Raw genomic sequence first — 24,592 nt, forward strand, 5'->3', positions numbered from 1 at the left:
CTGGACCCCGCCAGGTGGAATTCCCTAACCAGTGGGAGTCGTAGCATGCCCTCTCTGCATGACCGGGTAAGGGGACGAGACGATCCCTCAGGTAACCTGGCCCCATGCCATGTAGGGCATTTGTCTCTCATGTTCTCTTCCTGTCATGCCTCTCTCTTCTACTATCAATTTGCTGCTGTATATTTCTTGCTCCTCTCTTTTATTTACCTTTCTCTTACTTCCTCTCATTTCCTGTATTGCTTTCTCTATCGCTCTCTTGATCTCTTGCTTGTTTCCTCTCTCACTTACTGTCTCTCTTGCTCAGTTTAAAAACACCTGCTGGGGGACTGTTGAGATGAGCTGGCAAGAGGATTCTCCCACTCCAGTATCATTCCATTGGCAGACCAACCGGGCATCGATCCGTGTAGGTAAGAAACTGATATACTTTGCATCAGATGCCTGGTCCTGATAACTCATGATGCTCAAACCAAAACAGTCATGCAGGGAAGCCACCAGGGGTTAGAGAGGAGGGGTGTGTCTGAAGTAGCCAGACATAGCCAATAGGAGCTGGGCAGACCCCAGCCCCTGCTGCACCATCAACACAGTTGTTGCTGAGGTGCACAAATCATGCATACAGCAAATCTTTGGTTGAGAGAAAATGGGAAAGATAACTCTAACATCAGACCCAATAAATTTGGAGTTAGTTTCAGCTATGGACTAAGAATGAGTTGAAAGCCATGTCATTAGGCCATGTCCTTAAAAACATTTTTAATGTTAGGTATTTTCTGGCTGCAGTTAGGAAGATCTGTGGATGAGCTTTGAGTGTCACGTTTTATGCTCTCCCATAAAACCCCATAAAATAGAACATCAGCAGTCAGAAAAGAAATGAACTAGACCTCTCTCTTTAGGTGTTTGCTTTCTATTCTCACCTCATTCTGTTGCACAATAGAAAACGTCATAATATATTGACTCATACTGCCACTGAGAGATAATATATCTCTGAAGGAAAAAGATACGGTCCTGTTCTGTTCAATTTTCAGAGAGTAATCTTGCTGATGGAGAGAGAGAGAGAGAGAGATTGACAGAGTTCTGAGCTCCTTTACATAATTCCTTTCTAACATTCTGCTCGGCTGGAAAGAATAAAAAGAACCTGCTTACACAGTTGGGAAAGGATTAAACAGAAGAGTAAAGTCGATCTATTTTCATTTAGGTAAAGATTAAGTAATAAGGGTACATACCTAAACTGAACAGCACCAAAAATTTGAGACACACAAATTCTCGAAGATCAAACTGCAGAGATCGTAGTTTAGCTACCAGCTCCTGTGCATGGCTCATGAGGCTGTTGAGGGTGGCGCCTGCTTGAGATGCAATTATGGAATAATCCACCTGTAAAAGGGTATCAGAATTTTGTTGGCTGTACTTGACCAGGCATATTGTTTTCATTCATACATTTGTTAAATGGATTCATTTTACCACATCTGGGATTCTGAAGTGCTGAGAGAGGAGGAGGAGGAGGAGGAAAAAGTGGGCCATTTTCATAGAGTTTTTGCTAGATAAATGCAACAAACAAACAAACCAACAAATAAATCTGTTCATGCAGTTTTCAGTCCTGACCTGTTCCTGGCCTGGAGAACTTGGAACCACACCCTTCAATCTCTGATGAAAATCATCATCACACACTCAGTATTTTGTCCCAGAGATGTTATCTAACTTAGGCAGCAACCCATTAGACACAGCCTAAGTTGTCTTTCTAAGCAGGAAAAATAATACTTTTTTGGCTTTGCTGATCTATGGTGCCCCAAAATTTAACCATCAATTCTCAGAAAACGGATCAAATTGGCTAGATAACACCCCTGCCTTGTTTTGCCTATCCCTGAGGTTATTGTTAGGATAAAAGGAGTTAAACACTTATCTCCTCTTACCTTATCTCATCTTTCTGTTCTCCAGAGGCAGGCTGAAGTAAAATCTTGACCTTTCTAGATAAACATACTGTACACACATACACATGCCTCTTACTGTCATATAGTTCTTTTTTTATCTGAACTTTTCATCTGTTAATTTATTGTTTTGTTTGTATGGACCATTCTGTGATAACATCCTCTATTTGTAAAATTCTGACATGAATATTATTGCTTGTGTAGCCAGATTATATCACCCCAACACAAAAGTAAAATATGGACAAAGTAGGGAGAATCCTAAGGCTTGAACAAATATTAAAAATCAATAGAGAAAAAAAAACATTAAAGAAGTAGATAATTGTAAAAATCAGCAGGGAGGTACAGGGACAGATGGAATTGAGTTGTTTAAGAGGAATGCATAGCTGAATGACTGGACAGTGAACAGGAATATTTTGAGCTACAACATTTTATTGCAGAATGACTTATTTAAACCAACCTTCTGCAACTTAATGAGTAACAAATGTGCTGGATTTCAACTTCCAGAAATAAGAAGTAATTGTACATTAACAGGAGATAGGTTTATTTGAATACTCTGTTTAAATTATCTTCATGACAGTTCTTAAAGCTACTGTTTAAATCTACTTGGCTTCAATGTGATCATCTGACTTATCTTAAGACAATAGAAAGTAAGTATGGTCTTTTTTTTTTTTACTAGTTAGAAAACTAAAATAAGGAATCACATTTAGGTTAAGAATGGAGACAAACTCAGTGTTTAAAGTTAAGTTTATCTCAAGATGCCTTTCTGCTCCCCAGTTCTTGCTCATGAATAGTTTGAAATTACATGTGAATATATAAAGATTCACAGCTACACTTCCAACGTAAACAAATGATCCTAAATACTATGGCCATTTAACACCCTGTGGGCTGTAACTAGCAAAAGTAGGATTGCTGCAAAGACATGTTATATGCTGCCAACTTCCTCCCTGCAATTTGTTGGGAAAGTGTCCTAGAAAGGGGTTGTCCCTTGATAAGGTAACCAATTGTATTTTCTTTTATAAAAGAGAAAATATCACCTTCTCTTTCTAATAATACATCAAGATGTTCCAATGAATCTCATGAATACTACTGGAGCTGTACTCTTCCAATGATAATGTAGTGGGAAATCCCAACAGATAGATTCTTTTGCCCGCTGCTACTGGTGGGCTCTTAGGCACTAACTCCTCTTTCAGATGCATTTAATATTTGCAGAACCAGCAAATTTGTCTGGGAGGCAAGTCTTCATCTGCCACTCAGCCAGAGCCGACTGTATTAAATTTTTATATTTATTGACATTTCATTACCATAATTGACTGCACTTGGTTCCCTAGTAGAAGGCACAGGGATGCCTCCTAAGCAGGAGAATTGGTCCCTTGAGTCAGATTTGCAATTAAAAACAAGGCAGAATGGATTTTTTTTATTGTGTAAATATGATGAGTTGAATTTTCAGCTTTAGCTAGAGAATACAGAGAGCCAAGAAAACCTTTTTCACGAGTGAGCAAAATTATGACTCAGTGGAAAGATGACCCCCAAAGGTGTCAATCAGTTTATATAAACTCAACGGTGCATGAAAAGCCTCAGTTAATGTCTCCTGGAATGGGGATGGGGGGAGTGTTCTTGTTAAAGGGAATATTATCTCTGCTGCCTAGTCAATGGCCTGTTTGTCTATGAAAGAAACAAATCCTTTGGAGCTAATATTTAGCTCAGAATATATGACTGGAAATCATGGGGGGAAATGCAGGGTGAATCCTGATGTTGAATCTGATCCAGAGAGGGATTTTACTCATATATTTAAGACTTACCCTTGACTGAGCTCATTGAACGATTCCTTATAGAGCAACATCTGTGAGATGTTATCATCATAATTTGTGTATTATAATATTGCCATTAACAGAAAAAGAAATTTGGACTGCTGTTCTTGGACCTCAGGGACAATATTCTAGAAGCTATAGGATAGTTCAGATTTTTCCCTTTGAGATCCAAGAGGAATGACAACCTCAGAGGGGAAATGCAATACTGAAAATAGTTGGGAATTATAGGAGTTGCAGTACAATATATCTGGGCTGTCACTGTCTGGAAAAGCTGCACTGATCTTACTACATTCAACTTAGTACACTTATTATCTTATCGGATGCACTCATTTTATTAGATAGTAACTCCCAGCTGTTAGGATGTACTAAGAAAAGCTAAAGGAGTATGAATCAGATTGGCAAGGAACAGATAATTACAAAGTTCAGCTATTTTACCCCTTCCCAAATCCCATCACAAAGGAAGGGTTTATAAAGATGCTATGGGCAGCAGAAGTGGGCTTGTAATTGTAATAGTTTAATTGAAGGAAGATAATGATTACACTGATATGTTGATAGAAAATTATTTCCCTTTTTTAGAATAAACAGAAGTGGGAATTGGAAGTTAAAATTAATGGTCCATGTAGTTAACGAGAAAGCAGTAATTTATTTAATTATTTCTTGAATCAATCTATATATCACTATATATCCATATAATAAGTTTTTATTAATAAAAAATAAGAACCACTTTGAGACAAATACATATTTGTGCTTATTTCATTGTTTTTATCTGTGATTCAGTTTCTTATGGTTGCATGTTTATAAAATAATCAGCTTCTTAACACTTTGACCAATATCTGGGCTTGGAATAAGCTTTATTTCACAAGTAATTCCATCTGTTTGGTTGCTTAATGCATTTCTTTGTTCACTTTCAAGACTGCAGTTTTCTTATCCAAAAGCAGCTTGGAGACTTTCCCCCTTTCAATTCAGAAGATTATATTGATCAGTGAAATTAATTTAGCACTTCATAAAGACAAATCTGCATTACCAAGAATACATTATGCAGATTATTTAAATTATATGAAAATATATTTTTTTCAAGAAAGTTTTTTTAAAAAAAACCTATATTTTAATTTACAAAAATGTTTCCAGCAAGTAGTTTTGGGGGACAAAGAATGTTTTCAAACATTCTGAATAAAAAAGAGTTCAGTCTATACAGGGGTTCATCCTACACAGAGACAGCAGGCAGAATGAAATCAGCTTTCATTAAATTAATTAAAATTTTGATGACTTGTACAATATACAATGCCTGTCATTTTAACATGATGTGCCAATAACAGAAGATAATGAATTAAGTTCTGTGCAGATCTCTCCCTCTGGATGATGTTAGAGAGGTTGCTAATTAGTTCTAATATGCAAATAGTAAAATTGATAACTCTTCAAAGTGATATAAAACATCTAGTATGTTTATGGACTGTGGTTACATTAAGAGAGAAATTTTTAAAAAACTAGCCCCAATTTTATTTATCCAGATGACTGTGTACACTCATATTCCATCTCATGAAATGGAGGTTGGCACAAAATTGCTAATCTGTATGTAAGTTTCCTTTGTTTATACATAACCAGGTGGATGTATCCATGGTTCCTGCTTTTATTTATTTAATGATTTTAAATCTCTCCTTTTCTCAGAGAACTTTCTTCATTTCAACTGCGCAACAGCACCTGAGGAGGCTGAGGAGAAGTGACTAATGCAAAGTTATCTAGTGAACTTCCATGATTGAGGGCAGATCTGAATCTGGGTCATTCATTAAATGGGTCAGCCATTAAAATTAGTTATGCAAAGGAGTTTTGGTCTATAGTGTCAGTTTGGTCAAGGTGTGGCCCATCAAGCAAAACGCATCTCACCAGCCACATAAGAAAACTTGATAAACCTATTTTTGCTGAGGGCAGAAATCCCTGAGTTCTGGACAGCACTTTGTATCAGGCACAGTGGGTTGCATCCTGCAAATCAGACCTGCTCTCTAAGCAGGTTAAAGATTGCCGTTGTAAAGAATGCCTATGATAATTCTTGCCAGGTGCTAGGGCTAGATTTAGAGACGGCAATCCTGTGAAACTGGGCTTGGAGGGGTGCCTGTTGTTGTTATCTGCTCAGTTATGGGCTCAACAGCTGAAACAAACAGTATGAGCAGTTCATCATCATTTCGAAAGCTGCTAGCAGTGAAGTGCATGGTCAGCACTGCGTGAACATTTGTTGGTATGCATGTTATATTGGGGGGAAATTTACAGTGTTGGTGCCTATTCAAAAATGGCATGCATGTGAGGGTTGGTGATCAGATCTACGTGCACCAAATTATATGACAGAGATAAACCTTGCACGCCTAGAGTGTATTAGTATTGTGAAATGGGGTGCAAGGGTAGTTGTCATGAGTAAGGATGGCGAGCAGGGGGCTCCCATCCAGACTGTCAAGCACATGCGTAGCACTGAGGAATTGGTCAGCCATTCAAAGAGACACAGATCGGGACCGCCTTAACCTTTGGGGTTTATATGTCTGGGTTTTCCCACGCTTCTTCAGTTTGTTAGGATTCCTGTTATGTACTAGCAATAAACATTAGAGACCAGTTCCTTGTCTCAGTGTGTTTCCTGGCTGTTAGGACAGTAGTAAGAAATAAGCTATTCCAGAAAAGGTAGAAATCACCCCTCTCTTGGGGGGCCATTTGTTCAAAGGCTGTATAACTAAGGAGCTTTGTTCTTGAAAATACCAGTTTCAGTTGTAACAAAGGTTGAATTAAGTCATGCTGTGAAGCAAAGCTCTGCATCTTTTACATGGGACAAGGCTAAGATCTATCTTACTATAGTTAATCAACAGATCAAGGATTTTATTTATTTATTCATCAGATTTTGCCACTGCCCATCTCCCCCCAGAGGGAGGACATACCAAACATACCACATGCATTAAGGTCTGAAGAGATTTATGGCCATAAGCCCAAGCTGTAGACACTGGCAAGGGTTATGGAGGCTGCTGTACCAACACAATGTCAGTAGTTGCCACTTAGCAAGAAGAAAAAGTGTTTACACACTCACAATGGCATATGAGCCAATTTACCACCCAGTTTAACTAAAGGCACCATTCATGTATGCATTTGCTTGCAGATCTGCCCAGGAAGAAAGTAAGTGTTAAGACCTGGTGTAATGCACAGTAGAGCATATAGTATATCTTCCAACAACCCAGGATGGTGTAAAGAAAAGGTGAGATGTGGGAAATTTTTTAATCTATTCTTTGAAGATGGGATTCTGTGTGTGTGATTTTGTCTTCTGTGCTCAAATGATCTTGGAATATCCAATTGTTATGTTAGAGGAATGCTAGGCATTTCTAAAGAGGAAGGATTTTTATTCCCAGATTTCTGCACACTACAGAATTTTGTTAGAGAAATAATACTGGATGAAAACAAAATGAGTTGAGCTGGGATATCTCTCAGGGTAATAAGAATAGCAACAATGTAGTAAATGTGGCATCTGCTGATCCTACCTATGTGGGATGGCCATAGCTGGTAATAGGAAAAAGCTAATAGAAGTTTGCAGTTCTGACAAGTGCGCTAGCATCATGCTCTGCAATTTGGGGAAAGTTCTTTGAAGGGCCCATGAAAATTGAAAGCTGGCTCCAATATGAGTGGAGAAACCTTACAGTACTGTTCATTTCACAATTCTTTTAAATTTCAAAAATGATAACTGCAGATGGGCAGCATTTATTGCAGGAGTGGTAACAAGGGATCATGGTCCATGGGTAGACCCCAGTCCCTGTTCTTCAGTACACAGAAGATTCTCAAGATTGCACTGTCAAACCTATCTTTAAAGGTATAACAAAACAGCTATTCTTATTAAAACTCTGAAATGCAAGAAACAAAACGAAGAATGGGCCTTTAATCATTTTGGTCCTGCCCATCTGGTAAAAACACCATGTCACAACCACTAATCCTATGTGTTTTTTAGTCTACCCCACAAAGATTTTAAAAAAATCAATATGTCACTGCATAAATGTTGCCTGTCCCTAATTTAATATGAGATGGGGTGGGGTAGGGGAATGCAAAATTTAATTTCAAGGAACACCTGAAGGGTCATAATTCTTAATGTCAGAATTAGTATATTAAATTTGCTTATTTCCTCTTCCATTCCCATCCCTCTTTCCATTTGTATTTATAATTAAATTTTAAGTTTATGAAAGAGATTATATGATGACTAAAATTGAAAATGAAATCTGCACAGCCTTCAAGGTTACTGTGATGAATGCCATCGGAAACATATGTGATGTTGGGTTGAAAATAGCTTGACAAGGCAGGGCCAAAAGTGAAGCTAGTCCAATCTAGACATGATTTTGATTTAGCTGGGGACTCTATCTTTGCCTAGGAATAAAAGAAACAAACATTTCTAAAGATTCCTCAAGTTTACAGTCAGTGCTTGTGCCTATTATTTAAATGTGACTAAACGTTTAATATGTTGTAGCAATCTGTGCTCCTTTATTAATGGCTTTGAAAGTGATTTGTGAAAATACCTGGCAGGGCTTTGAATAAAACAAGTTGGAACTCTTGGAAAATTGTGCCATATGACACAATCCCTGGGGCAGTCTTTTTTGGCTTCATGCATTCTAGCTGTGTTGGGACTACATCACCCAGAGTTCCCAGACAGGACTGGTTAGGAATTTGAGGCACATGATTCCAACATGTCTTGAGGACCATAGCCTGCTTTGCATGCCATATTGAGGGTTGCACTACAAAACCGAACAGGATTAGATCCCATTTTTGGAGGGGGCTTCATGAGTTTTAATGGGTGAAATGGTGCCTTAAGCTTTTCAAGGCTCAAAGGACCTATTTTGCCTCTTAAGTCCCCTTCCCCCCTGCAAAAAGGGCCCACATTTTCAGGGGGGCACTGAAGCATATTGTTTATTGACATCAATGGGTTTTTAAACAGCTTAATTTTGACCATGGCCGTAGTTAATGAAGCTGTGATCAAAGGGTGGAACTCACCTGCTTCATATATAATGTATGTCTCTTTACCTAATGTATAGCGCATACAACAATCCATATAAATGCAAACGAATGACCTACATGGTTTAAATTAGGGCTAAGACTCTCTATGTAAATTTTGGAGAGCAATTGAATAATGTGGATTGCAGTCAAAACAAGCAACTGTTTCCTCATATGTATTTAAATTGAGGCAGTTTAGGTTTCAGCTACTTAAATGCCAGTGGACCATCATTTGGTTTCACTTTGAATCAGAAATAAAATGCACAAAATGCACTCTGCCTTCCCATGACACTGTACATTCTTTTCCATTAGAGCTGAAATAAATGTTCAAAGGGTAAGGTTTTGATTTAATTTGCCTTGTCACTCTCATTTATTTTACTTGAAAATTATGAGTATGGCCACGACACAAGGATGTTCTCTTGTGACAACCTATCAAGCTGTAGTGCTCTGGAACAGGCTGCATTCATTTTATTCAGGACGGTGCAAGAGAACTTCTTGAAGAAATGGATCCTATAGGGCATTTGTTTTCACTTTTAAAGCGGTTTCTGATTCCCTAATTTGACCTGCCTTTCCCTCTCATACTCATACAAGCCCTCAATTTCCAATAACACAAATATCCTAACTTTGTCCCATTCTTCGGTCACTGGACTGCGCTTCAGTTGCAGGACTGCAATGCTTCAGACAGTAGTACAATAGAACAGAGTAGAATAATGTAGATTGGATTGCACTCCACGTTTAAAATGATTGGGTAAGTAAACACAAATTCTGTGGGTGCTATATGAATTATCTTACCTATCTGAGTTGTGCACACTGAACAGATGCGTAAATGCGTTTAACTTCTCCTAATTTATCCAGGCTTTTGATAGCCCGTGGGGAAGAGGAAAGAGCCGTCCGTGGTGCTGACAGCTTTATTCCGACAACTGGACATTCTGCTCAGTCTCATCTCTAATTGTAAGATATGTGTCAGCGCTGCCTGTTTGGTTTTCAGTGTGTTTTTGCTCTCTAATGCTTTAGACATTTTTGCCTGTAATTTATCTGAACTGAACTCTGTATGCAGTTCAAAATTCTATATTTGTAGAGTGTGCACATACCAAATCTTGAAGAAAATATAAAGATTCCTGTGCTGTAAGTTATATAAGTTAAACAGTTTCAGGTTTTCCTCCAATACTTATTATCACAAATGATCTAGTCAAGTCTTCTCTGCACTGAATATTGTTTTCTTAGGAGAGCATATTATCTGCTTTAAAGTCAACTAAACTAGTTGTTTGTATAAAAGATGTACAATTAGCAAAGGGCTAGCCTGATCTATGATTTACTTGACATAAATCCATAGAAATAAAGGGAAAATGACCATTTATTTCACTGTTGTTTCTTCTAACTCCTGGCATTTGCTACTGCTTTCATCCTCTGTATCTACCGTATGAATACTGTATATTTTAAAAATAAAAAATATAAATTATGTTTTTATTTATTTTTATGTATAACTTTATTGCTGGGCTCGGCACAGACAACGCTTTTCATTTTATTTATACTCTGCTGGAGCCTATATCTTAATTCAATGGAAAATGCTTTCAGTGTCACCCAGGAGTGCTTCTGATCTATTTAAAATCTGATTATTTGCAAGATAATTAATATAAAAACTCAGTGATTTTACTGTGCAAACTCACTTGTTGCCCAGTGACTAGAAGGATGGAGCCTTCTTTCCCATGTACCACTTGCCGATAAATATGATCTAGAATTAAGAGTTCACTCCAGCAGTTCTGAAGCAGCTTCATTTGGTCATCAACCTATGTACCAAAACAAACAAAAGGATACCTTGGAGTTATTGTTGTTGTTCTCTTTGACTTTTTTTTTTTAAATCATGCAATTCAGCCACCATTTAAACATTAAAAAAAATTGGGAGATACTTTCTCATAAATTCTTTCACACTGCTGCTGTAATATTTTGCAACTGTAAGTTTTTTGTAAGTTTATTAGTAAGTTGTACTGCAACTGTCCATTCTGCAAAAGCATTTCTCCTCTAGAAAAAGACACTCATGTTGTTGTAAGCCTTTAAAGCTGAAATCATTTTCCCAATTGGGAAAAGTCCTATTGAACTTAATACGTCTTTTTCTCTGAGTAGATACAGAGTTCTGTTGCAGCATCATGAGATGAATGGATATTAAGTTTTGATGAGAGTTCATATTTCCAGTCTACATCCTCCTGGAATTTTACCAATCTTCAGTGGGTTATTTCTGTATTTTTTCCCTACTGTGCAAACTTTGGCATTCAATTGAGTCTGCTTAGTCTCTCTTGTGTAAGGATGTACCTATGGAAGGAATGACACTGACACCCAAAGAAAGAGAAGGAATTATCTTCTTTCATCGGAAAAAAAAATCTATTTTAGAATTAGTTTAAGGTGGCTAATAAGATCAATAATGAAAACCACAAAAATGATTCAATTCCAGAGATACACAGCATAAAACAGAAATAAAATACATGCTGTAGAAACAGCATTGAAAGACAGAATTAAAGCAATGTAAATTAATATCTTAAAAGATCAGCATAAAATAGTATTAATAAACTTCCAGCATTTATCATTACAAACTTCAGCTTTTTATGTCACAAATCAAAGACTATTCCGAAAAAGAAACAGCCTTTGATAACCAATAACATTTTAAAACAGAAGGGACAAATTGGACTCCATTTGGAGAATCAGTTATTCCAGATGGTGGACGAGCATCTCTTGCATGCATGCAAAATGTAAGCAAGTTGTGTCAATTAAGTATTAGTTTCGGAAAAAGGATGGACACAACTAAATAACTGTTGTTCTATGTTTATATGTAACATAATTTGTGGTTCAGGAGATGATCTATCTAATTAGCAGTATTTCATAGTTTTGTAAACTCTTTTCTATTATGAAAAATGAGAACTTGAGGAATGTGTAACCCTATGTGAAAATTTTGATATGAACATTAAAAGTGAAATTACTACTTTGCATTTTACGAATGAGTTTGACTTGCTGCAACCAATGAAATAATAGAACAAAGTGAATAGACAAATAAAACATAAGTAACATAAAAACAGGGTTGCTATAAAGTAACATGGTATTGTCAGACATGTAAAATTACATCCACTGTCCCCACCAGCTGTTGGATTGTGAGAGCTGTATTCCAGCTGCTTTGGAAGGTACCACACCGGGGAAGGCTGATATCAAGAATGCAATTTCCTCATAATTAGGAAAATTGCAGAGATTCTTGGGATCAAGGAAAGTGATTTAAATGCAATCTAGAGCAGAGATTATCAAACTCTGGCAACCATAAATGGGAGGAAGTCCATATTTTTTTAAATATTTCATCTTAGGTATTGCAGTTGAGCTTGAACTTGGAGGTCTGAGCTTTATTAAGCTTACAAAACAGTTTTCCAACTGCTTCCTTTTCTTAGTAGAGACACAAAAATTCTGCAGACACCACCAACATTGTATTTTTTAAATTTATACTATAAAATGTTATTTTATAATGTGTTTTGTAATCACATATCTATTTTCCAAAATGATTAAATGTATTGATTAAAAATGGCATGGCCATCTTTATTGTTGTTTTAAATGGTTTATATCATTAGTCTTAACCCTTGTAAGCAGCACAGTGTTTTGTACAAATGAACAGCTTGTACAGAGATTAAACAGATTAATAAATAAGTATTAGTCACTTTGTCCAAAATTACATATTAGTGAAGTTCAATACTTTAATCCATGTTTATATCACAAAGTTGTAATATTCTCTCTCTCTCTCTCTCTCTCTCTCTCTCTCAATCTGTATGTATGTATTTATTTTCAGAGAAGGGTCCCATAAATCTATTACCATTTTAGAGATTCACAGTATCACAGAACCCTTTTCCCAGAGGATTTATTAAAAATTAAGAATAAAACTTTTTTCCCCCGATATATAGAACATCCATTATAAATATTCCTGTTGATACCTTAATATACATATTTATTCTGGTGGAATGTGTATCTTTTATGTTTTTGTGGAGCACAGAAGCATCATCCGATAGCTTTAAGTACAGTTTTATGAATGGTAGTGTTACCATAACAGTAAACTCATTCTAAAATTAAGAATAGAATCAGTCAATTCTCCACTATTTAAGCATTGGACAGCCTTGTAACACCTTCATGCAACATCATAATTAATTGTAGGAGGTGGCAATCAATAGAGGAAGCTGCCAGCTTTTGCCACAGCCTCTCATGAGGGATTAAATCAAATGCAGCTTTCAGATCTATAAAAACAGCATAAAGGGCACCTCCAGAAGAGTTAGTATACTTTGCAGAGAGGTGGTACAAAGTGATACATTGGTCAGTGATGGAAAAATGTGATCTGAAGCCAGCTTCTTCCACTGCTAGAATACTTTCCTGAACCATCCAATCAATTGTAGGGGCAATAATTATGTGACCACAGCAATTAAGTTTTTTAAAGCTAAGGTGCCAAGGTTCTTGCTGTATAGTGTGCAATGTTATGCCTACAAGGATATTTGTATGTTGGAAGCTGTTCAGTCTAAATTCTTCAGATCTCTACTTCGAGTTCCCTGTGCTGCAGCTAATGCAATTTTCCAGCTTGAACTCGGCTGCTTTTCAACTTGAGGTTGGATTACTACTCTGCTGGCTAAAGTATTGGCTTAAACAAATTTGGGATGTATGTGTTGAATCTAGTCTTACTAGTTTTCATAAGCAGATACCAGTCTTCCTGGAAGAAACAAATAATGGATAATCTGGCTCATTGTGGGCTCATCCAGGTCTTGAATGAAGCCAGGAGAGAGCTCAGGCAAGAGCTTGCCGATCGGAAGGTCGGCAGTTCGAATCTGCGTGACGGGGTGAGCTCCCATTGCTAGTCCCAGCTCCTGCCAACCTAGCAGTTCAAAAACATGCAAATGTGAGTAGATTAATAGGTACCGCTTCGGCGGGCAGGTAACAGGGTTCCATTTAGTCATGCCGGCCACATGACCACGGAAGTGTCTACGGACAAACGCCGGCTCTTCGGCTTTGAAACGGAGATGAGCACTGCCCCCTAGAGTCAGACACGACTGGACTTAATGTCAAGGGAAATCTTTACCTTTACCTTTACAAAGAAATAGAACCAACATTTTTCTTCCCCACTAGAATGAGCTCATGCACTCTTGCATCATTATTCCCAAAAATCTATATCATTTATTAGTTCTGGCTTTCACACAGATACATCTGAATGCTTCTCCCTTAATGGTATTGTTGGGTACGTGCAATGGTATTCCTTCTCATGAGCATTTATGCATTTGCTCAAATTCTGAAATTGAAACAGTAGTGCACATAGTTTCTGAATTGTCCTATCTACCACTCTTTGACAATAGAGTTAATCTCCCTTTTATTACAAAGTCTTTAGATAGTTCTTGCAAGCACTACCTATTAAATGAACAGGATTGGGAAGTCTTAAGAATTGTAGTTAAATTTTGTACTAAAGCAATGACAATTAAAAGTTGCTGGGCTTGATTGATCTCCTAAGTGCATATATCTCAGGCACAAATAGGCTTCTAAACAAACATCTGTGTTATGTACTTAACAAAAAAACATTTTGTGTGTTTGGTCTGTGACCGTATATTTTAATAAATAAAGCTATTTAAGATTATGAGTTTGGAATTTCATTTGGTATAAATCAGCAAGGAAACTGTTTCAAATTCTAGTAAGTTGGAGAGAAAATTCACTGCAAAGTTCAAAAACTTTCATTTCTTTTAAAATACCTCATAATAACAAGGAACATCAGAGCTCCCTTTGTCAAAGCTGGTTTATCTTTCTCCAGACATGTTGTATTAATGTTGAATTGTATAGTTTATATTTGAAGCTACTTTGAGAAGACTGTTGAAAATATTAGTTTGACAACACCTATAACAATAACAACAATAATAATGCCAGCAGCAGCAACAATAGCAGCAGTTCTAACAACCATAGTAGTAAATATGATCTGAAACTCAAGTATCTATTTAAATGGTAGCTCTGCACTCAGTAGAATTGTTTATGAGAAATCGAAATAGAATCACCAAATATGAATAACTAGGATTGCACAATGATACCCTTTGGAACTTGGTAACTTGCTGTTTCTATGTGCATCTACTTAGATTTTGCTGGTATTCCTAGTAGTGCCAATATTTAAATCATGAACATTTTAAAAACAATGCATGGAAGGCTTTCCTTTGATTTCTATCTGAGTAAAAAATGGCAGATGCATACCCCACCTTTTCCCAGGTACTAACAACAAAACATACTTTTTTTATAACATCACTTTCTATACATCTATACTAAGACTTCATATTATGGTTGTTACTTCTAGGGGGCAAGAAAGCAAGCCAAAAGTCCATATCATAGCAGCCCAATGTGAATTGTTCTGGAAGTTACAGGGATGGCATAGGAGACTAAAATTTGTTTTTGGTCTATATGTTGAAAATTATTTCATTCAGCCTAAGTAAAAGAACTGTTTATTATCATACTGGGCTGGGCAGTACCATGTAATCTAACTGTCAAGGGATCATATGAGTTTTCAACAGCATCTAGTATAGTCACCAGCACAGACAATTTATTATCATTATTCTACCCTCCACCATTGCATACCAGTCACACCCCACTTTGACAATACAGTTGGATGAAGGAAAGAGGAGTGAGAGATAGCAGATGGATACATGATAAGTCAAAGTGTAGTCAAAGTGTAGCCTGTGTTTATCACAGGAACAACCTTGGTCTGCCCCCATACTATATGAATATCACAATGATAACACATTTCTATGTAGATAACAGAACAAGGTTGAACCTATATTTTGCAAAAAACAACATTTGTTTTATTCTGTCATGTTGCATTTCTCTCTCTTTCTCGTGCCAGTCTTAACAAAGCCGATGGTTATCTGGAAGAGAAGACTGCAACCAGGCCTTGTCAAAAAAGGATGAATCCCAGGTCCTCAGCATCTCTTCCCCAGATGTCCTATCAGTTTTAGTTTAGAACACTTTTTTGTGCTATTTTATTGAAGGTTGAAGATAAATTATAACTATGTTTAAGACTGATAGTTGACAGGCTAGGAATAAACAGAGCTGTCTATCTACGGTATATTCCAAAATATATCTTGCAACAAAATGCCCGTGCACACCGCGCGCACACACACTGTGTGCTGTGCAGCAATCTCAATTTAAAGGGCAAAACGTGATTCCAACAGCTCTGAAGTTCTGCTTTGCCTTGTAGGGTAAACCATTTTAAGCATCTGGATGGTCCTGTGTATTTTCCTTTTTGGGGCAAATAGCAGCATTTGGAAAACTGTCCAGGGGAAAAGTTATTTCTCCCTCTCCCAGTGCTATGCAGCTGATAGAGATTCCCCAGCACCTTAACCACTAGACCAAACTAGCTCTCCAATGACGTGCCTATTGAAGAATGGCCATATACAATCAACAACAAAAGCATTTAAAAAATCATAAATAATGCAAAAAGTTGTAAATGAAGCTAAAAAATTGTTTTTATGAAGCAGGCAGCAATTTGCCCCTCCCCCAAATTTTGAAGACAATGTTCTAACCGTGAAACATCCCATTCAGAAGAGTTATGAAGTTGTTCTGAACTTACTTGAATTGTTCCAATTCTAAAACACTCCCACCTATGTTTCACAGTCAGAATCGTCCTTTTTGAGGTCTTTATGTATCCAACCCTCAGGCTTTGACTACTGTACAGATATTAGGATACAAAAAGCCGTATTATTTTAAAGTTTTAATTCTGCATCATTAATCTGTCAAATCTCACAAATAATTATTTCTTTGTCATTGATACAATTATTTTTTATCTACTGAACTTTGTAATTTCAATATATAATTTCATCTCTATTTTACTGATAGGTAGCTTGGGCACTATTTTAGCAGAAAGATGGAACTTTAATTAATTAAACAAACCAAATACCTAGGTACAAAAACATTTAAAATATTAAAAAAAATATTTTCAATTGTACAAGATTACGCTGGACGTAATTAACAAATGCTTCCATATTGTCTTTTCAGGGACATACTCTTACCCACTGTGCCTCCCTTTGCCCCATTAATCCTTTGAAAAGAGATAATCAAATTTTTGTTAAAGGAGACCAAGACATTAGGCTATGAAAGGGAACCACATTCTGGAACCACAAATCTGGAAGGGAACCACATTCTCATATGATAAACTGTAATCCCATAATTTTCATTCTCTCTCATGCTAATAAAATGATTTTCAGTCCCTGTAGGATTCACATATCAGACAAAATGTTTAGGCTGTTACTTATACCATCTGTCTAGATTATGAAGAATTTATTCTACTTCTTTCTTTCAATGTATTTATCCAATGAATAATGTTATAATTATTGTCAGAAGGAAAGGGAATCAAGTTGATACCCCAGTTGCTATATGAGAAGAAACTTCACAACTGCCTAGTTTATTTCAAACCTTTCTTTAAAAAATCTTCTCTGGTGGAGACATTATTTCCCTTCTCCACACAAATATTAATACCCACAGAATTTTAGTGTATTGCAATTTGAGCCGTAATAGATACATCCAAAATCTAAAAGTAGCATCAAAGATGGGAGTTGAAAACAAAGAGCCCTTTCACTGACTAAATAAATAAATCCTAAATGTCTAAGCATGTAAAAAAAGAAAGAAAGAAAACTGGTGGAGAAAGCAAAATAGCCTGATGTTGTTATACCCATTTAACGGTGGGTGGGAAAGTTAGAGTAGCATACTGTATAACATTCCTGTAATGTAGGCCAGTTTCTCAACATGATCGATTTCTTTTTTGGGGAAATGTAGGGAGAGAAAACATCTGGAGTTGATTATAGCAGCAGATTAATTGATTAAAAGAGGCAGGGAGTGAACAAAGAAATGCAGACATTGCTAGATAGATGTCACATCACCAGTGCTGTTTACTGATGAACAGTAGTTCTAATTCATGGGTTTGGACAGAGGAAGACAAGACACTATTCTTTTAAATACCTAGTTACATGAACTAAATGTGTGAGTAAGCACAGAACACACATCTCATTAACTAACAAATAAAGATCTGGCAACCTGACTAGCTTCCTATCAATTGAGAAAACCCCCTTGTAAGTGTACATTCCAACGTGGACTTGGACACTAATTAATAAATCATGAACTATGATTGGACTCTTACGCAATATGGAGCGAGACAGCTATTGCTTTCTTTCCTGCAATGCTCTAAGCCTACCTCAGCTGATTATTCTCTAGGAACGTGTGACCTGTTTCTTTTTTAGAAAATGCCACTGCTTCTGCAACCTTGAGAGGGAAGTGATTCGAAGCAGCCAAGATTGGCTATGATACTAGGCAAGGTTTTGTGGTTATCCTTGGGAGCACCTGGATGGGAACCACAAATGAGCAGGGTTCACTCCTCTGGACCGTCTTGCAAAGGAGAAGCAGAAGAAAGCAAGAATTTTGATAGAAGGGAAGTAAGAAAGAGGAACACTGAAGGGAATTCAAAGAAGGACTTTAATATTCATTGTAGCATCATTCACTATAATGCCAAATAAAACTGGTAAGTATTAGCATCCTGTGCAGTCCTTTGATCCCTAGGAAGCTAAGGCATACTGGTTGCAACAAAAATTAAATAAAATTTAAAAAATTAGATGTATTATATTTTTATGTACCTGGTACAAAGCCCTTTCCTTACTTCCATCAAAGTCCATGCCAACTATTTGTCAAATCACTTATATCTGGACCGTATCTTATCCACGTTAATATTTTTTTGTGTGAGACGGTCTCTAAAATGTTGCCGGGTTCTCCACCTATTTCTAAATCTGAAGGTCACTGTCAACTGCTGCTGCAGTATCATCTGTGAACTATTTTGTTGCTTTGAAAAGCAGAGATATGCCCCCCAATCAGTGTAGATCTGGGATAGGCAGATGATGCCCTCCGGATGTTTTACTGAACATAACAGTAAATATGTAACAGCAGAGATGATTTTCTTCTACAGATTTTTCGGTTTGTCATAGAAGTAGTTATCAGGCTAATGTTCAGGCAGATTGGATATTTACTTATGTACTGGTGAAGCAAGTCAAACATTCAAAAGTCAAGAAACCATATTCTGCCCTAAGCATAAGCAAAGTTGTCAAGTTAAGAGGACTTCAACCTACTTGCATTCGCTTTGATTTGTTTTTTCAGCAGAGCATATTTTTATATAGAAGTGTGCTTTGTAATACAATGAAAGTATATACTTTGACTATGACTATGAATTCACTGTGGTGGGAGATGGAGCCAGAAATTTGTGTTATCTCTGGAGGCTTCCTCCTTCTGCATCTACTAGACATCATTGGCTATTAGTCTCTGTTAATGGCTGCTAGTTTTGATAGCTGTTTACTATCTCTGGTTTCAAAGCAGTGCCTCTTAAATGCTTTCTACAGGCATCTGGTTCACCAGCTGTATTTGATAGGCTCTTGGCCTGATCCAGAAGATATTCTTATGTTCTTAAAACTCAGTGCTGATGGTCCTTTCCTCCAGGATGAGGAGTCAACTGTAGCCTTTGTGGCCACCAATTCTTGCTAACCATAAGTAGAGACAGACAAGGGTGTGGTTGTGTCACTGGAGCTAATGCTAAGCAGGTTGAAAGGCAGTTTGGAGCAGATACTAAAGCTAGGGACTCTTTGCCTATGTCTCTCTAGCTCAAGGCAAGAGAACTTAGCAGCCCTTTTTATCCAGCTTGGGTAGATAAAACAATAATGGTGGCAGTCAGCAGCTCCTGGTGGTGTTTACTTTCTGGCAAGCAAGCATGCAAGCAAGCAAGCAAGCAAGCAAGCAAGCAAGGGTCACTGCAGCACAGGAAAACAAAAAAATTCAGGAGGCTGAAGACACTGGAAAAGAAAAAATGGCTCTACTTCTTGCTTCAGAACATTGTCTGATAATGTTAAACTCTGAAACTATCCCAGACTGATGTACTAAGGATTGGTATCAATATTTTTAATAAAATCAGTACCATTCGCATGTATTGATTATGCATAAATATAGGGCATATTAGCCCCATGTGAAAAAGTCAAAGGAACACTAGAAAATACACATATAGAGGGAAAACATTTCCTATATTATCTTCATAATTAATAATGCACCTCTGAAGTTCTGCTTTGCCTTGTAGGGTAAACCATTTTAAGCATCTGGATGCTCCTGTGTATTTTCCCTTTTGGGGCAAATAGCATTTGGAAAACTGTCCAGGGGAAAAGTTATTTTTCCCTCTCTCAGTGCTGTGCAGCTGATAGAGATTCCCCTTCAACTGTTATTAACACTAAGATCTTATTTAATCATATTATGTATGATTTGGCAGGTTTGCTAAAGTCTGGTTGGCCCATTGGAAGCAAAACAATCATCCATATCAATCCAATTCCCACATGTCAAGAGAGTTATGTGATTTTTAAAAAAGGGGAAAGAAAATACCAGAAGACAGAGCCTTACTCTTCAAATTTCCTAATATGATTGGGCACATATTGAATGTAGTCAGAGCATTCTGAATGGACTCAGGCAATTTATTCCAAATGGATAGCTGACACCTTCAATGAATCACGGAAGGCCTTGTTGTTGCAGTCACTAGGCTACCAGAAATCGATGCTTTGAAATATTATTTCAAAAGCCTAAAACAGTAGAAAAACAACAGAGAACGGAATCAAACAGTGTTAGAGTGGCACTGGGAGATGTCTCTTATTTGGCTGACCTGGACCCTATGCTGCAGTGCACCAATCATGTCTATAACAAAGCATGTCATTCAGCAATCTGATGTATATTCTTTTGGGGGTCACTGACCATTTCTTTGGGGCCAGGAACTCATTTACCAGCTCCATGTGAGTCATTCCCTCTGACCAAGACCTATATGCCAGAGTTAGCTCCAGCCGGAACAAAACCCAAAGAAAATTGGAATCTGCAACATTAGCTAGGTTGTGTACCAAGGGAGCCAGGACCTCTAGCCTGGAAGTCTCCAGAGGTTTACTAAATAATCCTAGCCATCATCCAAGCAACAGATGGGACTATGGCATTAAAGTCAACCTGGCCAGAGAAGAACATCCAACATTTGATCCAGATAGTTAAGCGGCATAGTATCCATCTAAATGTTCTAACAGCGATCCTGTTAGAGTTTGGGGATTCTAAGAATTGTAATACATGACCATCAAAAAGGTCAGGTTGGGAAAAACTTATCTACATGGAGGTTTGCTTCCAGGCTGATGGATTGTACATGAATACTAACATCCATCTAAAAGATTGGAGAAACACTGAGTAAAACAATCTTTTACCAATACAGCTTGTTTCTCTCTCACTTCTCCCTCTTTATGTGATACTGATTTTCAATAGAAGTTCAGACTGCTGAAGAATAGACAAATACAAGTTCTTAGCATTTCATGCAAGACCATAGATGATTTTTAAATGTGTGTGTGTCTGTATATATGTATGTGTGTGTGTGTATGTTTGTGTGTGTATCTTATCCATCCATCCATCCATCCATCAGCAGGTACTTGGATTACGCAAAGCATCAAATGTAGTTATTGGCATTTAAACTGTACTTTTGTGGGCTTTTTGATTTGTTTATGCTTTGCTTGCTAGATTGAATGTAGATTATTCATGTATAACATTCTGCATTACTTATGATGAATTATAAATATAATTTCAATAGTTTCTTTTCCTTCTTTTTTTTTTAAAGGCAGAAAATTAAAAGGGAAAATTTCACTGAAAACTGCAGATTATTTAGGTCCTGTTTGGTTTAAAAAAGTGCTTTGCCAAATTCTTGAAAAGAGCTAGATATTTAGAGTTCCTATTATTATTATTGTTGTTGTTGTTGTTATTACTGTTGTTGTTGTTTACTCTTACCTAGGCAGCAATTCCAATTAGGATAACCAGATGTAGGCTGCAAAAATCCAGATGACCATGATATGGCAATGCAGAGTTTTCTGCATCTCTTTGCAGCCATCTAGTGATTATCCAGATTTTGACAGTCCAGATCTGATAGCTCTAGCTAAATATTTCTTGTGAAACAGATTTTTTAGAATCAGTAGGACTTGCACCTGAATGATACAAGTAAGAGAGTTTTAGCATTCACAGTGATCATAGACTTGAATGTTGTCCCACAAAACAAAACAAAACCCTTCTACATGATGATATCTACCATTTTAAGAAGAAATGTAGCTTATATCTCTTTTTCTTTACTAGTTTTCTTTGCAAATGAATTAATTGTGATTCATCTAGTACAGCAGTATAAAAAGATGGCTTTGGGGCTGAACACAGCCCACCAGTATCTCTTTTATAACCCCTAGAGCCCTCTCAATGGGTAAGGCCTAACATTTAATCCCACCTTTTGCAGTTTTGGAGTACTAGAGTAAGTCAGGTGCAAAATTAGTGCCTTTGTAATGTATCTTTTGACATATTTGCAAAGCTGGTGCGGCCTCCAGTTCATGGGATAATGCTAGGACAAATAGTTAAGAAAAGACATCGTGCTAGAAACTATGTATAGTATTGACGGCTTCTTCTCTAGGGGATCTTCTGTTGTGATGCAAATGAGTTAGGGGTTCATTTCTTCAGCAGGTTGTGGCTGCTGCCTTTTGTCCACCAGATTATGCTGCCACTGACACCAAACATTGATTAATCCTCAGAGCAAAGGCAGTTTCCTGGGCTGTAGAGTGTCCCTCAGAATATGGCATCAGGGAGGCCCTTCAGGGAGATAGGCTGCACCAGTGCCATCCTCTAAGGTGATGCTGGGCATTGCCTGTGCTTGGTAGCATGTACATTCTCCATGGCTCTCTCACCTATAATGCTTCCACCTGAAGAAAAACCCTTCATGGTGAACCTTCCCTGTAAGGCTTTCTTAACTTAGCCTCTTGTTCTTTGTGCCTATCAACCTCAGCCAGAATGGCTTGGCTTAGAAAAAGGGAGTAATAATAGGAGGACAATAGATGGAAAAACCTTCACCAACCCACCACCCTCCAGATATGTAATAACTCCCAGAATTTCTAGCTGCTGGCCACGCTGTCTGATAATTGCAAATCATCTGGAGAGCATCAGGTTAGAACAGAATGAATTCTACTAAAGGGTATCAAAAAACAGGTTAGAGATGAATGTAAAATTAAAAATATCAGTAGTGAATATATTCTGGGTATACTGTATCAAAAATTAGCAATAGATCACAATATATTATAAATGCTTCTGATTTTATGCTTTTCTCCTGTTTTTCAATGTAGCCAATGTAATTCTCTCACTGTTCTCCACAGCAATTTTTCAAGTGGAATAGGTTTCGATAAATTATATGTAAAGCTTTCCACTACATATTTTAGAAAACAAACAGCCAAAACCTTACAGTCTTTCTAAACAAAGTGATTTATTGTGCAAAACAAATGGCACCTTTTTTTTTGGAATAGCGATTCCAAACTTTTCAACATTTCTTCATTTCTAACTAGCCCACCTACTGAGGATGAATTACAGTTCTTTCATAATAAATTGCAGTGGCAAAATGTTAGTACTTTTTGAAGTAGCATATCTGTTGTATTTTCAATTATTAGGGCCCTCATGCACTCTGAAGAACCTTTTTGGCTTTTGAAGCTGAAGCACTGTACAGCCCTAGTTTGTAAAAAGGTTGCCTCAGTGACAAGGGCACTATTGTCTAGCTCCTGTGACATCCCTGGAAGTGGTACAATTTTCCTTGCTTCTGGTTTCTTTGTAATGAGAAGCACAGTAGAAATATTTTTAATAGAACAAATAAATAATCAGTGTGTGCCATTCTGAAAAGTACTAAACTTTTTTTAGTAATTAAGCATTACATTCTTTCAAAGGCCATTTCATCTCTCCAAACAAATGTTCAAGTACTTTTTAAAAATTTTAAACCAAACCAAAGAAAATGTATATTGTAGTAAAGCTAGTCATGCTCTTTCTTTGTTTTGAGTCTAGAATTTGAGTACACATAAAGGTTATATTCCAAATACTCCATCAGAATAAGTTGTGGAAGATGGTTGCAGGTGCAGTTTGGGGAGTGCTGTCTTAATCCAGTATGTGAAGACAAAATGATGCATTGCTACTGCTAGGTCTGAAAGGGAAATGCTTTAGTGGAAAAACAAAAAGGAAAACTCCTTTTCTTACATTGCACATCTAGCCATCACTGCATTGATAGAACAGTCCAGAAGAGTCACAAAAATAGGGTTTATATTCCTGGATGTTGCTATATTGCTGGATGATGCACTGAAGAGGAAATGGCCCAAATTAACCAATATTATAGACTTTGACACCAATGGAATTACATACATCTAATTCTTCTAGAATATACTTCCAGTAATTTAATGCAAAGTCATATATAGCACACACAAGAGGTTGCATGATACTGTGAGTGACTGAAAATCAATTAGTACTGGGGAGTTTGTTTAGTAACTAAAAAAAGGAAAATATTTGTCCTGATCAAAATTATCTCCCTCCCCCTTTTGTAGAAATCCATTTAATAAGCACTAGATATTCCATTATGCAGATTTCAGTACTCCCTCTCTCTTTCTCTCTCACTTTCCACATACAAACATAATGTAATGAAGTCTCTTTGAACCAAGGAAGAAAGTGAGATGAAACTTATATACAATACAATATAAGAATACAATAAAAATGTAGCACTTTCCTGTTCAAAATAAAGGGAGTCCCATGCTTTTTGCTTCTTGGATGGATGAAATAGTCAATTAGGATGAAAGGAAAGAGGACGCCAAGTTATCTGAGGGAGCACACATGCATATTGTATGCATTTCTGCTTCCACGCATAAGCTATGCTTCTATCAATACAACTTCTTGGATGTCAAAATCAATTTCTTGTGGTTTCTCAGTGTTGTTGTTGTTATTTTACAAAATGTGTTTAGGTCTTTATAGTTCAGAAGAGAA

General features: G+C 37.1%; 1 protein-coding gene across 3 annotated transcripts in view; it reads right to left on the minus strand.

Moving 5' to 3' along the window:
• NR5A2 (nuclear receptor subfamily 5 group A member 2) overlaps positions 1-24,592 on the minus strand; it is a 113,370-nt gene that overhangs the window by 26,833 nt on the left and 61,945 nt on the right. For all 3 annotated transcript variants that reach the window (XM_063298380.1, XM_063298381.1, XM_063298382.1), the window contains 2 exons: positions 10,387-10,506; positions 1,218-1,365 (listed from right to left, as the gene is read on the minus strand). In XM_063298380.1, coding sequence (XP_063154450.1) covers positions 1,218-1,365; positions 10,387-10,506 — 268 coding nt within the window. The remainder of the gene's footprint in view (positions 1-1,217; positions 1,366-10,386; positions 10,507-24,592) is intronic.

Source organism: Candoia aspera, chromosome 3 (assembly GCF_035149785.1).
Source record: "Candoia aspera isolate rCanAsp1 chromosome 3, rCanAsp1.hap2, whole genome shotgun sequence".
Classification (NCBI taxonomy): Eukaryota; Metazoa; Chordata; class Lepidosauria; order Squamata; family Boidae; genus Candoia; species Candoia aspera.